At 35.9% G+C, this 23329-nt stretch overlaps 1 protein-coding gene across 1 annotated transcript in view; it reads left to right on the forward strand.

The window, feature by feature from the left end:
• The first annotated feature begins 2823 nt into the window (after window positions 1–2823).
• The window catches only part of MARK1 (MAP/microtubule affinity-regulating kinase 1), a 31794-nt gene continuing 11288 nt past the window's right edge, over window positions 2824–23329 (forward strand). The window contains exons 1-11 of the mRNA XM_009994753.1: window positions 2824–3021; window positions 3690–3743; window positions 9587–9635; window positions 10775–10840; window positions 11831–11901; window positions 12828–12884; window positions 16628–16864; window positions 16954–17073; window positions 21094–21193; window positions 21833–21945; window positions 23185–23321. Coding sequence (XP_009993055.1) covers window positions 9608–9635; window positions 10775–10840; window positions 11831–11901; window positions 12828–12884; window positions 16628–16864; window positions 16954–17073; window positions 21094–21193; window positions 21833–21945; window positions 23185–23321 — 929 coding nt within the window. The 5' untranslated portion in view covers window positions 2824–3021; window positions 3690–3743; window positions 9587–9607. The remainder of the gene's footprint in view (window positions 3022–3689; window positions 3744–9586; window positions 9636–10774; window positions 10841–11830; window positions 11902–12827; window positions 12885–16627; window positions 16865–16953; window positions 17074–21093; window positions 21194–21832; window positions 21946–23184; window positions 23322–23329) is intronic.

Genomic DNA, 23329 nt, shown 5'->3' on the forward strand with positions numbered 1-23329 from the left:
CAGCACCCTGAGCAATTTCTCAGAATTTAGATTATTCTTCTAAAACTGTATTTTTAAATAGCCACACAGTAGCTGATGCATAATGAATGAGCATATTGTCATGGACCAGAAAGATATTACAACTACGTAGCCTGTCTTTTTAGACACTGTGGTTTTGAATTCTTCTGTGGAATTCAGCTTTAGCATTGTTTAAAAATAATCTGAGATAGTGTTATTTGACCTAACTTTATTTTTTTTTCAGCATCTTAACTTCATTGTGTTTTGATTTAATTGAATGCTGATTTCTAGAAGTTAATGAGTTTCCAGTTTAAATTCCTCCGTACTTTCCAACTGTTAGTATGCAAGATAGAGGCCTATTGCAGGACTTAAGAAGAGTAATTTGAATTTCATTCAGTGCTGTTCATATTCAGACATTATATATACATATGTGTCTCACAAACTTAGAAACCTTACCTTCTTGTATTCATGTTTACTATCCCTGGGTATAGCCGGGTAGAATGACTGCCTCTGAAAGTAATCTGCCTAAGAAGGAATAAGAAAGTATTTGGAGGGGCTTAGTTTTTCTGTCACAAAATCCAAAATTGTCATGACTGTGAATTTTATTTATTTATTTGCTTCTTCAGATTTGGTTCTGCATTATATTGTCATCGTGATTAAATAACTGCTTTGCCTGTTTATTAAATCTGCCTTAAAGCGGTCTATCCTGTGAGGCCATCTTTCCTTTATCTGTGACATTGCTTTTGCTTGCCTATCCAAGTGTTTATCTAAAAGATCCCTTCATGTATCTGCTGAAAATAGGCTAATCCTTTGAAGTGTGTGAAATTGGCGATTGATATTAGGGTTGCTAATGTTTCTGGTAGTCATATTTCAAGTAGTGAAGATCTAATTGTGTGCCTAAGTAGACTTTTAAAACTTGCTGGTATAGCATAGTGCCATAGCTCTGGACAGCGTTCTAGGTATTGCCATAATACTCATAATTAGCACCACACAAATACTGATCTTGTGGAGTGTTTTCTTAGCCAGGAGTTTTATTTGGGCTCTGGTGCTTCTAAATGATAATTACTATTGCTAGCATATTATTTCATGGTTGAACAAATTTGTCAGATATACAGAATCTAAACATGCCTGGCTTGCTTGTCTCTGCAGTAATTTGGAAAATGGCTTAGCAGCAGGGGTGAAGAGGGACTTTTTTTTTTTTGCAGAGAGACTGAGGTAATGAAAAGACAAACAGAAAAATGTATTTAGGACCATTCTTCTAGCCAGAGTGAATAATTAGTAATGCTGGAGGTGATCTAAGCTGACTTGTTCTACATTTGGGAAGAATATTCTCGTTGTGGTATGCTCCTTGTTTTTTCCGGTTGTGTTGCAGCTGTTTGCAAGTTTTCCCAACTCTATTAGTGCTTAGGTCCTGAAATAACTCAGCTCAGTGGGACTATCTGTAAGCCAGAGTGTTTACAGGAGGGGATTGACTTCAGGCTATAGTAAATGCACACTGAAGTTGGAAACGCTGCTTTAAATTCCATTTTGTATAAGAAAATAATTACTTGCATAAGTAGTGATGGATGAGATCAGCATAGACCAATGGTAGACTGAGTATTGCAAGAAACAGTGAAACCTCCCACTACATTCTGGCTCTGCTTTCAGTGTAAGGACAAAGATCTAGAAAACTTTGGTCTGCAAAAAAGCAGGCTGAGTTAGTGCTCTGTATGAGGATATCAAGATACCCACTTTTTTACTGAAGCAGTGAATAATGGGAAAATATTAAGGTGCATTTTGAGTTTTCTTGGTGCATTATGCTTAACTGGAACTGAATGGAGCTGAGAGTAAACATGCCTTTCTGTTACAAGAACTAAAAACTGATCTGAGAAGACACTGTTTCTACCTAAAGTATTTCCCTGCCTTCAAATATGTAACTTAAAAGGTTAGAGGCTAAATTTTACCTGGTAAACATTTGTGCCTATCTACCACTAATATTAGAATGCATTTGAATACTGAAACACTTAACACCCTTTCAACATCTTCCATTATTTTGATTTCTTCCTGGAACGTGTCCAAGCCCTGTCTGTATCTTGCCCCTTTTATATTTGGAAGTTAAAGAGGACAGAAGTACTGCAGATTTTGGTGACTAACATTTAGTGTGGGATGATGTGTTGGCATGCATTAAAAATAAAATCCTTTTAGTTCTTCAGACTTTCTGAGATTTAAAATAAATTTGAGATATCATAGACCTTCCTTTTTTAAGAATAGCTTATTGTTTTAAAGTAAAGATTTAGATTGTTACTTGAATGAGAACAACTGTGAGTTACAAAAAGATGCAAACAGGTTTGGGGAATAAGCCTTCTTCAAAAAATATTTTTCTCATGTTATTTGAGTGAAGAAAGTTAAGAAAAAATAATTGAGTTAAACCTTGTTTCCAAATATGCTGAAGTACAAATATTTTATATGCCATGTATTTTTTTAAACTAAATGTGGTTAGGATTAGATAAGTTTATTTGGTAGTGTAGTGTACAGTTCAGCATACTTTCATATTAAAAAAAAACCCACAAGTCTGTAATGGCTTGATTACCGTGTAGGTGTCTCTAGTTTTACTTTCGGAGCTGGTAAAATCTTTCTGCAGATTCTTTTTCTTGAGACATGCATCAAGGTATGGCCAAAGTCAGAATGCTCTCCTTCGGGCTACTATCCAAAGCTGCCAGTTAAATTGTAAAAGTAAATAAATGAGTCCCCTCTAACCTTTTTATGGTTTTAGTCTATTCTACTACAACTGTCTAAAAATACAAGTAGCTAAATTCCCAACTATTTTGTCTACCTTTACAGCACACCTCTGTGGATGGATACACTGAACCACACGTCCAGCCTATCAAGTCAAGTAGCAGACAAAATATCCCCCGATGTAGAAACTCCATTACATCTACCAATGAAGAGCACCCTCACATTGGAAATTATCGCTTACTGAAAACAATAGGAAAAGGAAATTTTGCCAAAGTGAAACTAGCAAGGCATGTGCTTACAGGAAGAGAGGTAAGCCTTTGAATAAAAAAAGAAAAAAAAAGGCAGACTGGGTTTTATATTCTCTTTGGCTACCTTTATAATAAGTATCTTTGCTATTCTATCACTTTTCTAAATAGAAGTGCATTTTTTGTCATCATAAAGGAAGGTGCAAAGAGGCTGTTTTGGAATATAGGAAAAGTTAACTTAAGTGCCTGCGTTTACTCCCTGTTACCACTAACCCCTATTTTTTAAAATGTAACTTCTTGGTGAAGAGATCAAAAAGTTTGTTGCACATCAAGGGGTATTTTAGGGCTGGAAGGGGATCTGTTTGTTCCCAAGCGTTTTGAAAACAAAAGAGAAATCAATAGAGAGATTTTGTTGATATTGATAATCTATACGTTGATAGATTCTTGTTATTGAGATCTATGAATAGATAGATCTTGTGTTTGGAGGACCTGGTTTTGCAGTGGACAGGATACCGTTATTCTGTCCAAACACTGATGGAATTGCAAAACTAATTCCTTTGTGGTACCATATGGTGGCAAAGTCCCATATGGCTCCTACTTGTAGATTCTAACAAGTAAGGAATGTTGCCTGATGAAATGCATAAAAGTAGACATTTTCTCACAGAAGTATGATGTATCTTTTGTTCAAACATTTTTCTGAGTTTAATAATCTATGATTGTTTTTTCCCCAAGGTTGCTGTGAAAATAATAGATAAAACCCAGCTAAATCCTACTAGTCTCCAAAAGGTAAGAATATACCATAACAAGTGGAATTCTACAAACAGCTGAACTGTGATCTTTTACTTACTTGACAAAAATGCTTGGTCCCTTTATCTTTCTAAACAAACATCTTTGTGTATGCATGACCTTGGGAGACCGTGGTATCCTACTGTTTTTGCTGTAATGTGTTTGTGCAGTTTGTCTGAAGGCAGTTACTCTGTGTGGTTTCTGTCTAAGCATTGCTTCTTTACTCTTCCCCCTTCAACTTTGCTGACAATAAAATTTGTATCTAATTACGTACACAAGTTGTCCACATACTAGATTGAGACATAATGCAACAATGGATAGTATTTTTTCTTGGATTTTTCTTTAATGTAGTAATTGCATTTTGTGTACTTAGAAGACTGCCAAATTTTATGGCTTTAATGTTCTCTTTAACCTTTGTTTTTATCGTCTTCCAACTTTAATAAATATTCTAAAACTCAAGGGACCTTTGGCTATTACTTTTATGTGTATAGAATTAACAAAATTATTGAACATAATCAGAACATTCTTGTTTGTTTGTGCCTGTAGATAGAAATTCAGAAGTTCTTATTAACCCTTGTGATAAGTGTTTTAACAAAACTTGGTGGGTTTCTTTGTTTGGTCTGGAGTCTTTCAATATTTACTATGCATATGTTTGGTTTTCGCTGAATCACAGAAATGTTGTATTGTCCTACTAGAGGTTGCCCATTATAAAAAGAAATAACATATTTGTTATTTACAAATACAAGACTGCCACTATCTGTACCTGTAGAATGAAAGAGACTAGGGATTATTGCTGTTCTTTTATTTCTGGCTGCTATTACATTTATTTTATGGTTTAATTATGGGGAGTTATAAGCAGCTTTTGTTTCATTTTTTCTTCTTCTTTTTTTTTTTTAATTCTTTGATTTACTTGCTTTTTTTTCTCTTCTGTTGTATTTTTCTTTGAGTGTAGGTTCTTCAGGACTGCTCTTTTTAATACAACCTGCTGTGCAGAGTGCATGCATAAGCTTTGCTATCCTTAAGTCCTATATTAAGCAAATCTCTTTGCTGATATTTGAGTTAGTGAAGAGGGACCCACAGAGGCAGTATGTGACAGAGCATGTGGGGGAAATCCTGTGTTCTTGTTTCCTACCTATCTTGGTGTACACACTTGGGGACCTAAGTGAGTGTCTCATTGTTGACCAATGAGAAGGTAAAAAAAAGTTAAACTTTTTGGAAAACTAAGCATGAAAAACTTACCATTAAAGCAATTATCCCAGAAGTAAATAACTTTTATTTCACACAAAAATATTCAATAATAATTCAATAAATCATTCTAAGTGAAATAAATCATTCTAAACTGAAACTTTCATAGCCTGCCAAGGATGCTGTCACACTGCACAAGTAGTACACAAAATACTCATAATAGACATTGCTGCTGTTGCTGGTTTTTGAGTGTAAAGCTGATAAGATGAATATTTTTAGTTACTGTTAGAAGCAGCTTATAGCAGAACTAAGGGCATAAGTTAAAATTACTGATTTAACCACAATTCTATTCTTCTTGAATAACTTCTAGAAGTATTTTTCCCCATGCATCTTCTGCTTACTCTGGAAAGTGTGATAATTTGTTGTTTTTCCTTTGTAACATCTTGATAGTAATTTTCAGAAAAAACATTTGTTTTGAAGCTCTAAATGTTTTCAGCTTCCTACAGTTTTCTGAGAATTTTGAGTGAACTCATTAATGATTCCCTGAAAGCCTCTGAGTAAGCTTAAGGACAAATTTTACACAGTCACTTAAGTAATTGTAGTTTTTTGAAACAAATAAGGATGGGAGGCTGGTTCATCAGCATGTTTTGAATTCTGACTTTTGGTAGTATTTTGTTGGGTCATTTGTGTATTGTAAATAAACCAATAAATTTTTCTTGTTCTGTTTTATGAAATCAGTAAGCTAGTTTGCTTTCTGCATTGAACTATTACTGAAGAGACACTTTTCTAATCAATGTTTATAGATGAATGCTGGAGTATGTTACTGGTACAAAAATACCACTGCTGAGTTTGGACCCATCTGAATTAGTGTGGTTCAGAGGACAGTCTTTAAAACTTTAAAAATGGTGAATTTGATGCAGGTCAGCAAAACTTTGAGGCCCTCAGTCACTGCTGAGGATTCTTAGTTAAACAAGGCAAATATGTAGTGAGCTTAGGCACATGGTAATTCCCAAAACTATTCCTGTTCTAGTCACTATGACATAAATGAAACCAAGTGCAAGTAGGTTTTGCCGTAGTACTTGCTTCTGACCTAGTTAGGTAAAATGAGCTGAGGTGTTGTAACTTCTCATGCACTAAACAAATATTTGAGCATGTTACTTCAGTTGCTGAAAGTGTCATGCAAGTGGGGGCTGTAGTTAGTCATGGGTATGAAAGCAAAGAAAATGTTTAGTTTGTTCTTAGCCACTCTCCAATGTTATTTATGCCATATAGTATGGGCAGGGTACTTGCAGATATATTGTGACTTAAACCATTAAATGTTAGGACATTACACAAGTAAGCTGACATTGTGAATTTTACGTTCTGCATCCTTATGCCTGCAGTGTGATAGCCTGAAGTTATATTTCTTGCTTCAGGACCTGTGCTTCTTTAAGTAGATGAACAACACTGAATTAAGGGAACTGCCTTTTGTTTTGAATTTGCTCGGTATGTGGTTCGCATCTTACTCAGCAAGCACCTGTTTAGAAGACAGCTGGCTCTTTTGTGAACTTGCTGTCTTGATAGTAACATATTGTACTGACTGAGCTTCTTCCACTGTTGTGGTTGTAATTTGTTCCCAAATGTAAGTATTTGGGTTTTATCATACTTAGCATTTATATCAGAATAGCTGTTCTGTTTTCTGCATATCTGCTACACTGACAGGGTCTTGTACTAGCATCACTAGGATGCTTCAGAAGTAGCGTTGTTTAGCTCTTCTGCAAACTGCTAGTGGAGCAAAAGGTGCTTTTTTTCTTAATAGCTCAGATTTGCAAGTGGCATTTCATATTTTCCTTTTTTTAGTGCTCAGTGGGCTTCTTATTCTTTAAATATATCTAAACCTCAACTCTAGGTTATTTCTGTTACTAAGAAAGGCAGAGCAGAAGTAAAGAAGTAGTAGATTTGAAATATTTAAGTGTTACCTATTGAAAGCTCTGCTTTTTTGCAACATCCCTCTAAGTAATAATTTAGAAACTAGAGAAGTATTCATCTTTAAAACAAGAAAAAGTCTTGGTTAACTGAAGATTTTTTGTTTGATTGTAGTGACTTAAAATAGTAAATCTTAAATGTAAATGTCAACCTGATGGCAAGCAGAAGTGTTAGCAATGGTGTGACAGAAGATCTTTGTACTTTCTGCAGTCTGTGCCCTGAAAAAATAAAACAGGAATAAAATTTTCAAGCCTTGTGCCTTTTCCAAGTGTTACAAATGTTCTGGCTGTCCTCTAGTATAATTGAATCTATTGAGGCTACAACCAGTTTGCTACAGGAGGTGCTTGTTCAAGAGCTTCTTTGAATGGTAGCACTTTGTTAAGGAATGAAGAGTGGTCCTATAAATGTTTGGTGGGCTGGCAGGAGAAAGTCAGAGAGCACTTTTACCTGAGAGAGCAGTGCACTGCTGCTCAAGAAAATACATGCACACTTGAATTCTGGAAGCACTATTTTCTAACAGTAAGATAGCTCGTTATATGATCCTGCAGCTTGCCTTGTAGCAAAAGGGAAACTAATCTCACTGTTCTGCCCAGATTTCTGTAAAATTAAGAAACTTGGCTCTGTAGGAAATAACTATGGTCTTGTTGCTTTAATAAATCTCTCTCTTTGCATATGGGTGTACACTGCATATTACTGAGGTGTGTAGTGACTGTTGCTTAAAGATATCTTTATTAGTAAATACAGAGGTATTAGCATAACCGGTGTTAATGACCAGGATACTTCTGCAAGCAGAAAGGGTGGTGAGACACTGGAACAGGTTGCTTAGGGAAGCTGCGGAAGCCCCAACCCCAGAAATGTCCAAGGTCAGGCTGGATGGGGCTTTGAGCAACCAGACCTAGTGGGAGGTGTCCCTGCCCATGCAGGGGTTTTGGAACTAGATAATCTATATGGGCACTTCCAACTCAAACCATTCTGTAATTCTATGAAAGTGGGAGGGAGTAGAAAAGAACAGCCTGGTCAGATGTTTTCTCATGGAAGTAACTGGCTTTGAGCAAACAAGAGTACTTGCTAAAGTTAATTTCAGTGCATAGTGATAAAATAACCATGTGTTACATTTTGAACACAAGTGAACTGTATCATACTGTCCATGTTTTCTCTGATAAATGCTTTTAAAGTCTTTGCTTTCTCATTAAACTGTTTTAATGGCAATTAAAAGGCAAGTAGATAATAACTAGCTTGAAATACTTTAATGTAAATCTAGAACTGCAATAGTAGTAATTCATCAAAAGTAATCAAGAATTTCAAGAAAATGTTTCAAGAAAATGTTTCTCTATAGTCTTGTCAAATATATGCTGAATTTCAGAAATGTTGGCTTAAATTATACAAACAGAGTAAAAAACCAGCAGTGTTGTGTAAGAAAAATAGTTTTAATTTCTCTTAACTTGTGGCTTTACCCGTCATGAAATATAACCTAAAGTGCAACTCTTGTTTGGTCTCTGGCTTGCATCATTGTACTCTTTTGCAAAGTTAGCATCTGAACAAATGGGACAGATTTTGAAAATGGAGAGATGTCCTCTGAGACATCAGATGAGGGAATCAACAGCAGAGCACTTCTGTTTTGAGCCAGGTGTTTCTATAAGGAGGATTGTAGCCCTAAGATGTTTTCAAAATGGCTAAGCAGTACGCTGAAGCCAGTGAGTTTTTCTTCTGTCATTTCAGCATCATACTTCAGTCCAGCTGTAATACAGCACTAAAGAGCACTCAGCACAGTAAACAGATTTGACAATGGGGATGTTCACTTGAAGTAAAACAGTGCCAGTATTGACAGCCTCAAGAATAGCATGACAGAACTATGTGGTAATTTTGAGATCCTTTAGCTTGAGCCCCTAAGTTAGTCTTGCTTCACCTTATATATAATAAATAAACTCATGAATGTTAGAAATCTTAAAAGCAAAGACCTCTTGTTTCTGGTTTAAAAAAAACCACAAAAGTAAACCCATCAATATCTTAAGTGTATACACTTAAGTTTATAAGTTTGTGCAATTGTTTTTAATTATGTGACTCAGGACCATAAATTAGACTTGGCTCAATCGTAAAGGAGACTTTAATCAATTGTAAACCATCAGATCTTGTCAGGGAGAAAGCAGACATTGCTGTTTGAGTCCCAGTGTAAAATTTGGTAGTTGTGAGAAAAGCGACCTTGCCTGCTTAACATTTGTGGAGCAGCAGGACTGGGGGATGTGAGGATTCCTAGTATCTAATTCAGTTTAATATCTGTGTGTTTGACTTTTTAGTAGTACTACACCTTATATTTGCACCCGCATTTATGTATCTGTTCAGGGTAGTCAGCTGAGCTTGCCAGTCACCAAAGAAATCAGAGCAAATAGAGAAAAAGTTGCGTAAATAATCTTTTGATTTTCATCAATGTGAAACTCCAGAAAGGGCTATAAAATTTCTGTGTCTGTTTGTACAAAGCCTAAAATTAGTCTGGTTTTTTATATGTAGTTGGTAGTGGTTATTGTTATGTAATGTATAATAGGTAGATTATTTTTTTTCTGGAGTTCATTATATTTTCTGCTAGTGCTATTTTATGTGGCATATGCCTCTTCTTTTTGCCATCTAAAATTGCATATGTTGCATAGCTTTTCCCTAATAAACACACTCTTAAGAAAATTGTCTTGCTTCCTTCACAGTTGTTTCGAGAAGTACGCATAATGAAGATATTGAATCATCCCAATATTGGTAGGAGCCCTGCATTTCTGCAAACCTTTTCTTCTTATACTGTTCACATTTTACTCTCTTTGGCTTTATTGGAATGTACTTTACTGCTATGCTTTTGTTCATTAAACTTTCTTGAGATAATAGGACAGTGAGCATTCTGTAAATGTTTCATTGTCCTATCTCCTTTATTGTCTCTGCTTGAAAGAAGAATTTTACTCTGTGGAGATAAACTGCTTAGTCCAGGGAAGCCTTAAGACAGAGTAGGAGATGTTGAGTACTCTGGTCTGTTGAGGGCCCCAACTCCCCTCTATCCATTGAAATTACTCTTGAGGCCAAAAACTATGGGTTTCTTAGGTGAAGGTAGCAGAACTCTATTAGTTGAGTCTAGGAAAGACTCCCAGCAACTGATATTTCCAGAAAATTAGAATTACAAAGTATGTAATTTTCCCTTTCTGCTTTAGTTCTTTCACTTACCCCACAGCTTCAGGGCCCTACTTTGTGATGACAATTCTTCTGGCTGAGGAGGTCTGGACAGTCTTGTTCCAGAGACAGTTAATGGTCCTGAATTGGCCAGAGGGCTTGTTGCATACAAGGTATGGACGAGGTGTACAAGTTATTACATGCTAGGCACTCACTTCTCATCCCTTGATATGTTTGTTGCTTTTCCAGCATTCTTAGCTTCTGCTGTTTTTTTGTTGAGGGTGGTGCTGGGGGTGTGTTTGTTCTAAATGATCTGTTACTATTACAATCTGAGGAAAGTCTTTCAGACTTAATGCTTCTGGTATCCACTCAGTTGGTCAGATCTCAGATTTCTACCTGGGAGCAGTTTACTAGTGAAACAGGGAAGGTTTGTATAATCTTACAGATATATGTGTCAAATTAAACACTAATTTCAGCATGAACTGGTTTGTATGGTACGCATAAACTTCCAAGAAAATAGTGAATTAATATGCTTTATTATCAACCATTATTTAGAATTTAATTTTGCTTTCCCCTCCTAAAAAAAAAAAAAAGTGCTAACCTAAAGGGTATAAAGTTTTTTGTATGGTTTAGTATTATTGAAAGCTGTAAATTGTATGCACTTCATGAGGAAGGCTTTTTTGTTTGTATTATGCTTTTGTTCCCTGCTGCAACCTCTTTCTTGTTCATTTTTCTTGCAGTAAAATTATTTGAAGTTATTGAAACTGAAAAGACATTGTATTTGGTAATGGAATATGCCAGTGGGGGTAAGTGGATTCTGTTTTAAAGATAAACTGAAATATGGAAAGCCATTCCGGCTGCATGCCTAGGAATGATACAGAGATTTTATGTTTAATGGATTATTCCAATCTGGCCTTCACAACAGTCCTAGAAGACCTCCCAGGGCAACGCTGTGTTTTACATCACGTTCTGTAAAGTAACCTGTTCGGTTTGTGCTTAAGGGTAGTTCACAGTTCCAAGGTTTCTGCTGGAATATCAGGAGATATCTGGTAGTAAATCTGGCAAAAATTTTACTCGGTACTTTTTCACTATATTTAGGCAAGCACTGTTGCCTCATTTTATCTTGAAAATGTGTACCAAAGCACTTGGGGAGAGGCAAGTCCAGGGGAATGGGAATTAGGAACACAGGAAAGGGGACCAGCAGGATAGTAAAGAGCAAATGGGATAGTAGGTTCATGCTTGAGAAGCAGTTTAGCAACTGTATGGGGAATGTTGGAACGTGGGAAGGGGGAATCCAGCACAGGGCTACTGACCAGCTAGGAAAGGCTTCTGTCAGGCAGTGCGGAGATGAAGGAGGATCTGAAAAGCATTTGAGCAGCTTTATGAGAAAACAGGATGGAAGAAAAAAAGTACAGATACTGTTAAATGAAGCTTCTAGAGATATGTAAAACAAACCTGGTACTTAAGAAATTGCCTGTTTCCCACTGTGTCTTCTATCAATATGAATATTTTTCATTATTTTTTTTTGTTTCACAGTTTTTTAAAGTAAATTTATTTTAAAATTTGAAGAATCCTTAGTACTATGAGTTCAGTTTCTGTATTTCTTGACTATTACATGTCTGAAAAATAAAATCCAATCAAACAGTAAAAAGGCATTTTTCCTAGCTGTATCTTTTTCCTTCCCTTCAAGAAGGGGAGGGGAGATGTGTTGTTTTCAAGGCTGCTTCGATTGTGCATGACAGTCAAAAATAAAACCTAGGAAATAGGACTGATGTTTTTTCTTTATCATTGGTTAGGAGAGGTGTTTGACTACCTAGTTGCACATGGACGAATGAAAGAGAAAGAGGCTCGTGCGAAATTCAGGCAGGTATGACATCAACATTTGGTCTTTCCTTTGTTTCTATATTATTTTCAGATAGATATGAGTGTCAGCGTATTGGTTTTACTTTTAAAAAAATATTAATTGTTGTGATAATGTTTGTTAAAGCTGGAGTGGAAAAATATCTCTTAAGAGAAAAGTATCTGCTTCCTACATAGTATCTAAAAATAGTAAGACCATTTTACATTCTTTTTTAGGGGATGTTCAAAGGGTCACATTTTTTGTTATGCCTCATTTGAGGTTTTAAACCTTTTCTGAATGTTTTAGAATTTAACAGATGTTCTATCTAGAGATGTTATGATATGATAACATGTATTGCTGTGTCATATCACTTTGTTTTGTATGAAGGCATCCTGTAACAGGATTTTATATTCTTACTACATACTTTCTCATCTTACTCATTTTCTTACCCTGTTTTTAGTGGTCGTTTTGTGAAAATCTTTAATTAGACAAATTAAAATTTGGTATTTTTCAGAATTAAGGTATGTAATTATCATGTAAAGAAACTGCTTTTAACTTGCTGTTTCAGACTTGTTTTTTCTTATATGTATGTGAGAGATGTGTATGAATGTGTTGAATGAAGCATTCTGTTACGGATGAATTACAGAGCTATGCTGCAAATATTTCAGAAGATAGATGCTACATCTGGCTATTGTTGGAAGATGGAATGATTTCCTTCTATAATGAGTGTTGCTTGATTATTTGCATTTAAAATTAATGCTTTTCCTTGTTACCTCAATGAGTATGTATTAAACTTTAAAAAAGAAATTAGCTGCTTCTGGGAATTTTTCGTTTCTTTTTTTTTAGTTTCTTGCGATCTACTGAATAGCATCAAGAGCAAAAAATTACTGAATTATATATGAAAACTTATACTGAGGTTGAAATTAAATATTTCACTGATCTTGGTGTTTCAGATTGTATCTGCTGTGCAGTATTGTCATCAGAAATGCATAGTTCATCGTGATCTTAAGGTAGGCTGCTAATTATTTTTCATTTTCCTGGTGGACAGTAGAGACTAAAATTCGTTCTATATACTTTGCCACTGTCTCTGAGTGCCTCAAACTTATGAATGAGTGAACTATCCCTTGTGTTCTCAATTTTCTGAAGCACAAAAATAATGTAGCTTGCCTGCTGGAACAGGGGAGAGACAAGAATAGAAAGTGTTACTTTTGTTCCAGTTTGGGCTTTAAGAAAAAAGCATGCTCTACAAAGAATTACACCTGCTGGCATGCAGAGATCTACACATTACACATTGAAGGTGCAAAAGGTCAATTACATTATAGTCAGCACTACTTAATTAAAATATTTTCTTATTGCAAAATATATAAACCAGTCTTTTCTTAGTAATTCATTAAAAATGTTAGAATTTTTAACTTCTGTTTTATACTCTACTGTTTAATTCAGACAGAAAAATAAATCAAAGGTAAATAGAAATTGGTAAGACTGAATTTTGTTGGTGCTTTCTAGTAATCTACCTGTATACCAGACCATATTTAAGATTTCAGCAATTGCAGGTAAAACTAAAGCCTTCAGTCTGAAGTTGTCTTTGTGTCAAGTTTAGGTATCATGGGACTTAAGATGCAAGATCTTCACCCACTTAAATGTTGGCTTGTGCTCTTGCATTGATGCCTTTGTACACTTAGAAAAAAACACTGCTGTGGGTTCTTTTTTACTAATGTATCTAAATACTTATGAAAAGCTGAGGTTGAATGATTCTAAGGGTTTTTTTCACAGTTATCTTTTGTCTTCAGTTTCTTAAAATATGCTGCAGTATGCTGTCAACATCTTCCAAATCTGTTCCCTAATATGTTGATCTGTCAGGTCCTGTGTGTGCATATGGTGCTGGATAATATCTTTTTCTGCTGAGTCCTTCAGGCCCCAAGACCATTGTCATCTGACGATGAAGGTGCCTGGCCAGCATTATGAAGTCAGAATGCAAGGAAGGAAAGGGCTGGATTTCACTGAAATCTTGATTTTAAATAAATAAAATCCTCCCCATCTTCTGTGGTTGTGTGGAGCCTATGAGTGTTTTGTCAAACTCCCTGGAGCTTACTTCAGCCACTGGTGTTGAGCTTTCCAGAAGGCTGCACCCAGGGACCTATTGGCTTGCTGGACAAGCTGCTTACACTGTTTGTTTCAGCCCTACACTTGGCTGGGAGCAGGGAGACAGCCATCTCCTTGTGTTTATCTGGTGCTGACTTGCTCAGCCCAGCTATATTTTTGAGTCTTACTGCATTAACTCCTGCAGTTCTTTAGCATCCTGCATCTGGCTCCTTTTCCCAGAGCCCATTACAGCCTTCTCCCCACATTCATTTCTTAGTTCTGTAGCACACATGCAGTCACTGCATTGCTCACAGCACTGTCCAACTGCTTTGCAGCATTTGCACGGGATCCCTTTTACCATCTGTCACAAGTACTGTGCTGCTGATTTCCTTCCTTTTTGCAAGGCAGACAGGCTTCAAAATAATCGGTTTGCTTTTTTCTCTGTCTTGTCTTGCATACTGTTATGCTGGACTCCTTTGAAAAGTTCAGTGTTGGGTGGAATTGAGAGCCAGTCAGCCTACCCAATGGAAAAGTACATTCCTCAAAGAAAAAAGGGCTCGGTGTTCTCACTTTTTTCCCTCCTTTCCAAATGTTTTCTGGCATCTCTTATTTAATTAAACTCTTCTTATATAGCTGCAGAAAAGGAAGAAGCAACTTTAAAGTTGTGTCTGCATTCACGTCTGCCTCTGACTTTCTCCATGGCATCAGCACACAGAACGACTGACATGTTAGGACCACAAAGCAGAGGTTCTAGAACCACTTTGGAGATATTTTTTTATAAGCCTTTTTGGTTTTAATAACAGGATAAATCAAATTTACCTCCATCAATATAAGTTACATCAGACTAAATGAGGAAGACGTAAGAAAACATGCAACTTTGTCCAGGCTGTATTGACAGAAGAGTAGGGAGTTCAAGGCCCATGGGTGATTAGACTGTATCCTTTTAATTTGCAGTGATTATAAGCAGCTTGCATAGAAAGGACCATAACAAATTCCTTTGTCCATCCTGTGATACAAAAAACTGATCTTACCTTTTTAGTAGCTGTTAATACTTTTTTATCTGAACACACGAGCAACAAAAGCATAGTTTTTCTACTTGCCATATTCAGAATGATTTTTCATGTTTTTGTTTGAAGTAGGGAACCTAAAACATGGGGTACTTGGGTAGCAGAGCACTGTTGAACGAGACGGACTATTGTAATTGCAGAGCAGCTGCACTGACAGTAGTGTTTTCACCACAAGGAAAATGAAGTCTTTGTGCAGTAATGTAGAAGGCTGTCAAATCTGGACAATATCTCTGTGAGTCTGTTTGCAGGCACATCAGCTGGAACCAGCTGAGATTACAGGTTATGAAATGGGAAAATAAAATATTTTTTAGGATACTTAGCTTATAAAAATGGGCTGTATTTAATCCCTGATAAAGGCTAAATTCTGTTGTGCAGCTATTGGCTTGAAATATGGGTAGTTAATTGTCTTCTGTTCATTGAATGCAAGCAAAATTATTAAAATTAAAACCAACAAACAAACTGAAACAAAATCATAGTTACTCTTTTAATCAAAGCAACTAACAAAACTGATTGATGCTTCTCTGATCCTAAACTTAAGACATTTTCATATTTCCTGTGCTTAGTTCTGAGCACAACATCTGATGAGAGCTGTCTATGTTTGCTGTAAAGCTAATATTTGACAATTAGATGAATCTTCTGCTCTGGCTAATGTGTTTGCTCCTGTAGAAAAATAAGGATTCCTGCACTCCTCAGTGCTGCTCTTTTGTTGCTGATATGCAGATCAAGAGCTGGGACCTGGTTAGATGCCTACAAATTGCCCAGTTCTGCTGTACTTTTTGCACAGCATTCTTGTATTTTGAGAAATGGACTATTTTTTTTTTCCCCCAGTAATGTATTAGTCTTTCTCTGACCTCACTGCTTTATTCATCTAACCTATCTGTGATGCTAAGTGTAAGATGCTGTTCACTGACTCTACAGGTTCCTGAATACTTGCATCTACATATATGTGATTAATTTTATTCACATGGTGATAGGTGCACAGGCATTAATATTCTTAGATGTATAATACACGTATTTTTCATACACAATGTAATATTTGGGTGATAAACACTTGTGTGTGTTGTTATTGCTGAAGCAAGCACTAATGATAATAGGGGAGAGAATTTTTTAGTACAGAATACTAAGATACAGCACGTAGCTTGAAGTGTTTAATCTTGTAAGCATGAGAGAACTTCTTTTAATGTCTTAAATCCCTTCTAACATTTACCCCACCAAAAATGGTAGATGATACCTGGGATTTGATTTATACTTCTTGGAATCAGAAGCTGGCATGAACCTGTCAAAACCGGAAACTGCGATGTCTAGAAATTTCAGATTAAAGCTGAACTAAGTTATTTCTTCCAGAAAATAAAATCTTCATCATTGGTTTTCTGAAGTCCATTTAGCTGCTTTGAACAGTTATATTTTCCTGAGTAAATAGTCAATTTTGAATCTTTGCATTGTATTCAGGGGGATTAGTTTCTTTTTTTCTGCAAGAAAGATACAGATGGTGGACCATTTTAGAAAAATAAATGTTTTTGCAATTATTGATGAATGATATGCTGTAATATATTGATCTTATACTGAAACATAAATTGCATTTTCCTCCTTTATTTTTCTCTTAGGCAGAAAATCTTCTACTTGATGCAGACATGAACATTAAAATTGCAGACTTTGGTTTTAGTAATGAATTTACAGTTGGTAATAAACTGGACACATTTTGTGGAAGCCCACCTTATGCTGCTCCTGAACTGTTCCAAGGGAAGAAATACGATGGTCCTGAAGTGGATGTGTGGAGCCTCGGGGTGATTTTGTACACGCTAGTGAGCGGATCATTGCCGTTTGATGGTCAGAATCTAAAGGTACAGTTGCCTTATGAAAGCTTGGCTTTTACTCTCTTTAAATTTTCTTAGTTGTTAATAGGCTCACCTTTTGAAACTTGATTTTAAAGGAACTGAGGGAGCGAGTACTGAGGGGGAAGTACCGCATTCCATTTTATATGTCCACGGACTGTGAAAATCTGCTTAAGAAGCTACTAGTACTGAATCCAATAAAACGAGGCAGCTTGGAAGTAAGTAATTTCATCTTGGGGAAAAAAAAGGGGTTTCACATTAAGAATGAATAAAATACAGTAATTGCTTAAAACTTCTTTATTTTTCACTAGAAGTACTTCCTTCCTGTTTTAAGGGCACAAAAGTCTCACTAAAAAAAAAAAGTAATTTTTTTGTCCCAGAAACAGCACAGCTTGTAAAAAGGAAGTGTTAGTGAATGAAAGTATAACCTTAGTTACAGCTGACTAAAGACTATCATTTAAGAGTATTTCAGAGTACAAACTGCTCCCACTTGTTTTATTCGGGTAGTGGAGCTAGTTCAAAATCTTCTGGAGGACTGTAAATACCTTCTGATTGGATTTTTTTCAGGAAAACAGCAGCAGCAGCAGGCAGCACCATAAGCTATTTCTGTTTGGTCCTTTCTTTTCCCCCTTCAAGTGGCTTTCTTTCTGAATAACTGGAAAATTAACATATATAATAATACCTGCAGTGTTGCTCAGCTAAAAACTGTTTTGAGGATTTCTACTGGCTTATGATTCGGGTGTAGTTTTTGTTGGGGGGGGGGTTTGTTTTTTGTTGTTGTTGGTAAATAGGGCTTTTTCTTCATGGGATGTAAATAATATCTGTGCATAATTTGTAAGGTGTCTACAATGTTCAATATTTTTAAGGGACTGTTTTGTTCACGCTTGCTGTGTTGGCATGTACTTGCTGGGTAGCACTGGAGCTGATATGTAACAAATGTTTTCTGTAGAGTTCCATTTTGTGACTTCTTTAACAAAGTCTTTTTAAAATAACATTTACTTACCATAGAGATGAAACTAGAGCAGAAGATAAATAGAATGGTTTTAAAATAGTATTTGCATGAGTTAATCACCAGTGACCTTTGTTTCATCTTGCTGTGCACACTTGCGTAGCAGTGAATGGTGTTCCAGAGAATAAATCCCATTTAAGCAGCTTTTTATTTGTAGTGGTATGACTTATGCTTCCTGGAGTGGATGTTACCTGTGCATGGAAGCATCCATTTACTGAGCTCTGTCTGCATGCAACTTATTTCAAGCTGATGCCTGTGACTTTTTATAAATAGTTTTAACGTTAATAAAATGTGTGTTGAAGAGAATAGGGAATGGTTGCTTCTACTTTACTGATATTCTTCGATTATGTTGTGTTTATTACTGTCTAGAGGACATAGTGATAAGAGCTTAGTCACTCAAAGGTGATAAGAGCGTAATCACTCAAAGATGGCTTTTTTTTCCTGTGTTGTGCTTAAGTTTTAGGAAAAGAGATTTTCCTTTTGTTGAACTCGCCTCTGGATTTTTAGCAGTTTCTCTTCAGATCTAATTTCACTTTCATTTAGATATTGTAGTGTTATCCAGTTCTTCTAAAATTCCTTCTTGTACCTGGTAATAGATGTTGGATAGCAGCCTTGCTGGAAAGTGTAATTGTCAGATTGAATGGCAGAGAGCAAGTAAATGTTGTGTGACAAGGGGTCTTGAGTGAGCACCAAAATTCTGTTGATAATGGGCATTAATCAATCAGTATGTTAATCTGAAGAAGAGAGACATAAGGAACTTTTAAAAAAATAATGTTTCTGCAATTACATTTATTGAATTAGAAAGCTATGGTACGTGGTTGGAAAGAAATAAGTTTCTTTTGTCTGAGCACTTCTAAAAATACATATTTAGAATATTGGAAGTTTTGAAAAGTGGAAAGACAGTATCTTAGGTGGAGAGGATTTTTGTTTGTGCTTTGTCTTTTAATTACTTGCTCAGTCACAACCTTAAACCCACTCAGTTCCCATGCATGTTTTTCCACAACCATCCAATAGGATGTTTGTCACTGACATTAGCATCAAAGTTGAGACTGACACAGGATCAGCTCCGTAGGGGTTAGGCTTAGCACTTTTCCTCTGGTAAGAACCAGGCAAATGTTTATTGAAGTGGTTCTTCTAGACTTTTTTGTGGTTGCAGCAGAGAAAACATTTTAGAAACATGAGAATGTTGTTGTAAAATCACAAATACTTGCAGGAAGAGATTTGAAAAATGCGTTGTCAGAAAATATGTGGATCTGTTAGCTTACCAGGATTCCAACAAATTCCACTTCCCCTTCCAGTCTTCAATTCTTTGCAAAGCAGCACTAGATTAAATTCTCACAGAGCAGATTTATTTTACTAAGAGTAATAAAGCAAATCATTTCGAGACGGAGAGGTCTTAGTCAGGCCAGATTTTTATGAAGTAGTTTTCCTGAAAATAAAGGGAAAGCAACTTCATCAACAATAACTAGTTGGTTGAAAATCAGTTTGGTTTGATCTCTAGGAAATACAGTGTGGGTCAGATCTTTTAATGCCCTGACCAAGGCTGCTGGTCTTCAATCAGTGGACTGGAAGCCTACCTGAACTTAGACAGATGTTATATTGATCCTGGAACTGGATCATTTGTGTCACTCCAAAAATGCTTGATTGTGAGAGCCTGTTTTAAGAGTTGTATAATACTTAGTATGCCTATGAGATCATGTATTTTAAAGATGAAAGCTAGCAAAAGTTTAGATACTTAATGATGAAAACCTAGAGCAGAATGCATTGAACTGTAGATTCACCTACTCAAGAGACATGAAAAAGTGGGAATGTTGGCTTTGCGTATTAATTCAAGAAGGATTAAGAAAGAGATGGGATTTGAGCAGTATGATTTCTGTCATCCAAATGCCTTATAATTCTTAAGCTTTACATACAGTTAACAGCATCTTTAAAATATACAATTGCAGATACAGTGTAGTACTCTTTGGGGAATCTGTCATGTTGCTACAAGCCTACAAATAAATCATCAAAATTTATTTTCAAATAGACTTGTGCTCTGTGTGCCAGAAATGCAATGCAGAAATAAGTGTTCACAATCCATTCCCCTTTATCCCTCTCAAATGCCAAAAAAATCAATTCAGTGGCAGTTTTTTTTAAACAGAACTGTAAGTCTTATTGTCAGCAAAATGTTTTCTGGCCTGAGTACAAAGTTCTGTATTGTTCTTTTAAGGATACAGCTATTTGAGTCTGTAATCTGGCAGCACATTACATACAAAGAATTTGGTTATATCAATGGAGATTGATTTTTTTTCTCCTTGTGAAAAATAACTTAATTTGGTGTTAGCAAGGCATATTTGGAGCCTGTGGGAAGCTGAACTTGCTGGCACTTGTTTCACTCTTTCGTCAATTTAGTGAGGAATTTTAGCATCTGTCCCTGAGAAGACGTGTGCTTGTTGCTGTATAAGGGAAAATGTTTTTAACTGTTTTAAAAAAACATTATATATATGTCCTTAAGGAGAAGTGGTGGTAATCAGGGATTCCAGCTGATTGATCTTACAGGCAAATAAAAGATACAGGCCACAGTAGAAGGAAATTTTCCAAAGAATGCCTGAGAAATTTCTCAAGTAACCATCTGCATGGCATAGAGGGAGTTAAAAGGCATCTCTCCCTCCAGCCAAACCGTGAACATATTTAGGTCAAGTGCAGTGAGAAGATCCATAGGAAAAAATGACCAGTTGGCATCATTATCTTGAAACTAATGACTGTAGCAAGTATCAGCATGCTCCTGAAATATTGCTAAGTTTCTAAGCACTTGCTTTGTTATTATTTGTCAGAGTTACTTACTGTAATAGAGTTGGTATTCTGGTAGCATCTAGGGATCTTAACCAAGATTAGGGCATGAGTGTCAGGCACTCAGCAAGACAAGATTAAGAGGTGGTGGAAGTGAAAGTTATAAAAACCACAATTTTTGTGTGTTTGAAGTGCAGGGGTTTTATCTCAGTAGTTTTTCTGGCATTTTAGGGGGGAGAGTTGTATTGTAAAGGTTAAATAGTTGGGGGGAAATGAGCTAAGGGAAGGAAAAAATTGAAAGATAAAAGAAGAAACTATAAGATATGAAGGGAGAAGGTGGGAGAGAAAGAGCAGCACTCAGACTGTTAGGAATTTTAGTTCATTTTCCCTAGACCAGCTAGCACAGATTCAATCAAACATGGTAAATGGAGTATTCATCTAAGCTCATTTCTTTTCCTAGCAAATTATGAAGGATCGGTGGATGAATGTCGGCCACGAAGAAGAAGAACTAAAGCCATATACTGAACCTGAACCAGATTTCAATGACACCAAGAGAATAGGTAAGACTTTTACAAGGGTGTTCCATGTACATAGGAAATTTTATCTTCCAAGTCAAATTAAACTCTTATTGAAGTTGAGATTCAATCTCACTGTACAAGGAAAATGTTTTCTTTAGTTACAGTGCCCTCCTTATAACTGCTGTTGATTTTTATTTAAATGAGAAAAGTAGTTACAGTGCCCTCCTTATAACTGCTGTTGTGACTTCACTGAGCTGACATGACTCTACAAGCACCGCAAAAGACAAATAAGATTGCAGAATTCAGCAGGCAGAAGGAAACAGATTTTATTTTTTTTGATAAGGGCAAGAATTTTTATCTGCTGTGGTCAGAGAAAGGGAAGGTGTTGGCCCTGCAGCCATTCATAGTTTTTATTTGGCAGTGCCTTTTTTCTTGAATAACTTCTAATGTTGAATAATACTGAACTATGTTGAATAACACAGTTGAGGTTTTTTAAGAAGAAAATAATGAAAGTAGAGATTTGTAGCCTTTTTGACTTTGTACAGCAAAGATGATGCTGGTTGAGTTGAATCCCAGTTATCTGTTAACTTATAATGGTTTATACTTTCTTCATTGTTCTTTAGGTTGTCAGTAAACCCATGCACTTATTCTGCTAATATACCTAGCTCTTTTTACTTTTAGACATTATGGTCACAATGGGCTTTTCAAGAGAGGAAATCCATGAATCTTTAGTAAACCAAAAGTACGATGAAGTCATGGCTACTTACTTGCTTCTAGGAAGAAAACCACCTGAAGTAAGTGCTACCTAATTTACATCTTCTGTTTTGGCCTTTATATCTGGCTAGGTTGATATTCTCATTATCGAGGTTTTTATTAACTTCTTTAACATCTTCTTTTTAAAAAATTGTAATAGATAACTTATTAATATATTTTTCTCTTTGCATATATTCTTGGTTATCTTGTTAGCTCCTGTATTAAGAAATAGATTGAATACAGTATCTTCACATTTGCTTATGAATATGTTCAATTGCTTTTTTAAAAAGCTTGCTGTTAAGCTGAAATGGTATGGGTTTTAGGTGCTGAGTCTTCTTCCTGTCAGGTGTGTTTACAGGTAAAATCTGAAATAGTTAATTTGACAAGAGCAATTATTGTTCCAACTACCAAGATGTGACATCCTGTATTTCTCAGAAATGTGCTTATCCTTTCTCTTTTGTAAACTATATTATAGTATATTTTATTTTTTTAATAATTGCTTCATAGTCATTCATAAATTTGCAATAGAATGTCTTTTGACTGTTGTGGAACTAGAGGGATCTGTAGATTTTTTGGGACCACAGGGATTCTCAAGAAATTGAGCTGAGACCAACCAAGGCTTTCTTGAAGGCATGTTTTTCCTGCTGTTTCATTTGCTCTCTCTCATTTCTAAGATAGTGTAGATCTGATATGGGCATCCTTGAGTGCATTTTCCCACAGCATCTCTGAACCAGAATTCCCTTGCAATGGCAAAGCATGGATGGAATCTGTCTAAAATAATTTTGACCCAAACTGCTTGGAAGAGGATATTTGTCTTTTCCACTGCTCTTACTTACAACTAAAGTGTTGAAGGCCATAAGGAATCCTTGAATCAGTAGTACTTGCTTCTTTAGCCCTTCTGACTCAATCCAATGCATTTTTAAATTGTTCTGAGGCTACAAATGCTCTTAAAAACAAGATCTTAAAAAAAGCAAGATCTTAAACAAGATGTTAAAAAAAAAGAACCATTCTTTTGCTTAAGTTTTAAAATAGCACAGTTTTGTTACTGTCAAAATTCTTCTAATTTTATTTTGAGCATTCATTCACTTATTAGCTATAGATGTATGATTTTTAAAGCACACCAAGCACAGATTGAGTGATAAAATTTATCTTGAAGCAAATTAAACTCTGGATACAATTTTAAATTTTACAAAACGTCCTTGATTGGAACTTTGTTATGCCATGAAAGTACCACTAATGTTTAATTTTGTTTATGCTCTGGGAAACTCTTTTGCTTGTAGTTTGAAGGAGGAGAGTCCTTGTCCAGCAGCAACTTGGGTCAAAGGTCTCGTCCTAGCAGTGACCTCAACAACAGTTCCGTGCAGTCTCCCGCTCACCTGAAGGTCCAACGGAGTATATCAACCAATCAGAAACAACGGCGGGTCA

The sequence above is a fragment of the Chaetura pelagica genome, unplaced genomic scaffold (genome assembly GCF_000747805.2).
Source record: "Chaetura pelagica isolate M959 unplaced genomic scaffold, ChaPel_1.0 scaffold2, whole genome shotgun sequence".
NCBI lineage: Eukaryota > Metazoa > Chordata > Aves > Apodiformes > Apodidae > Chaetura > Chaetura pelagica.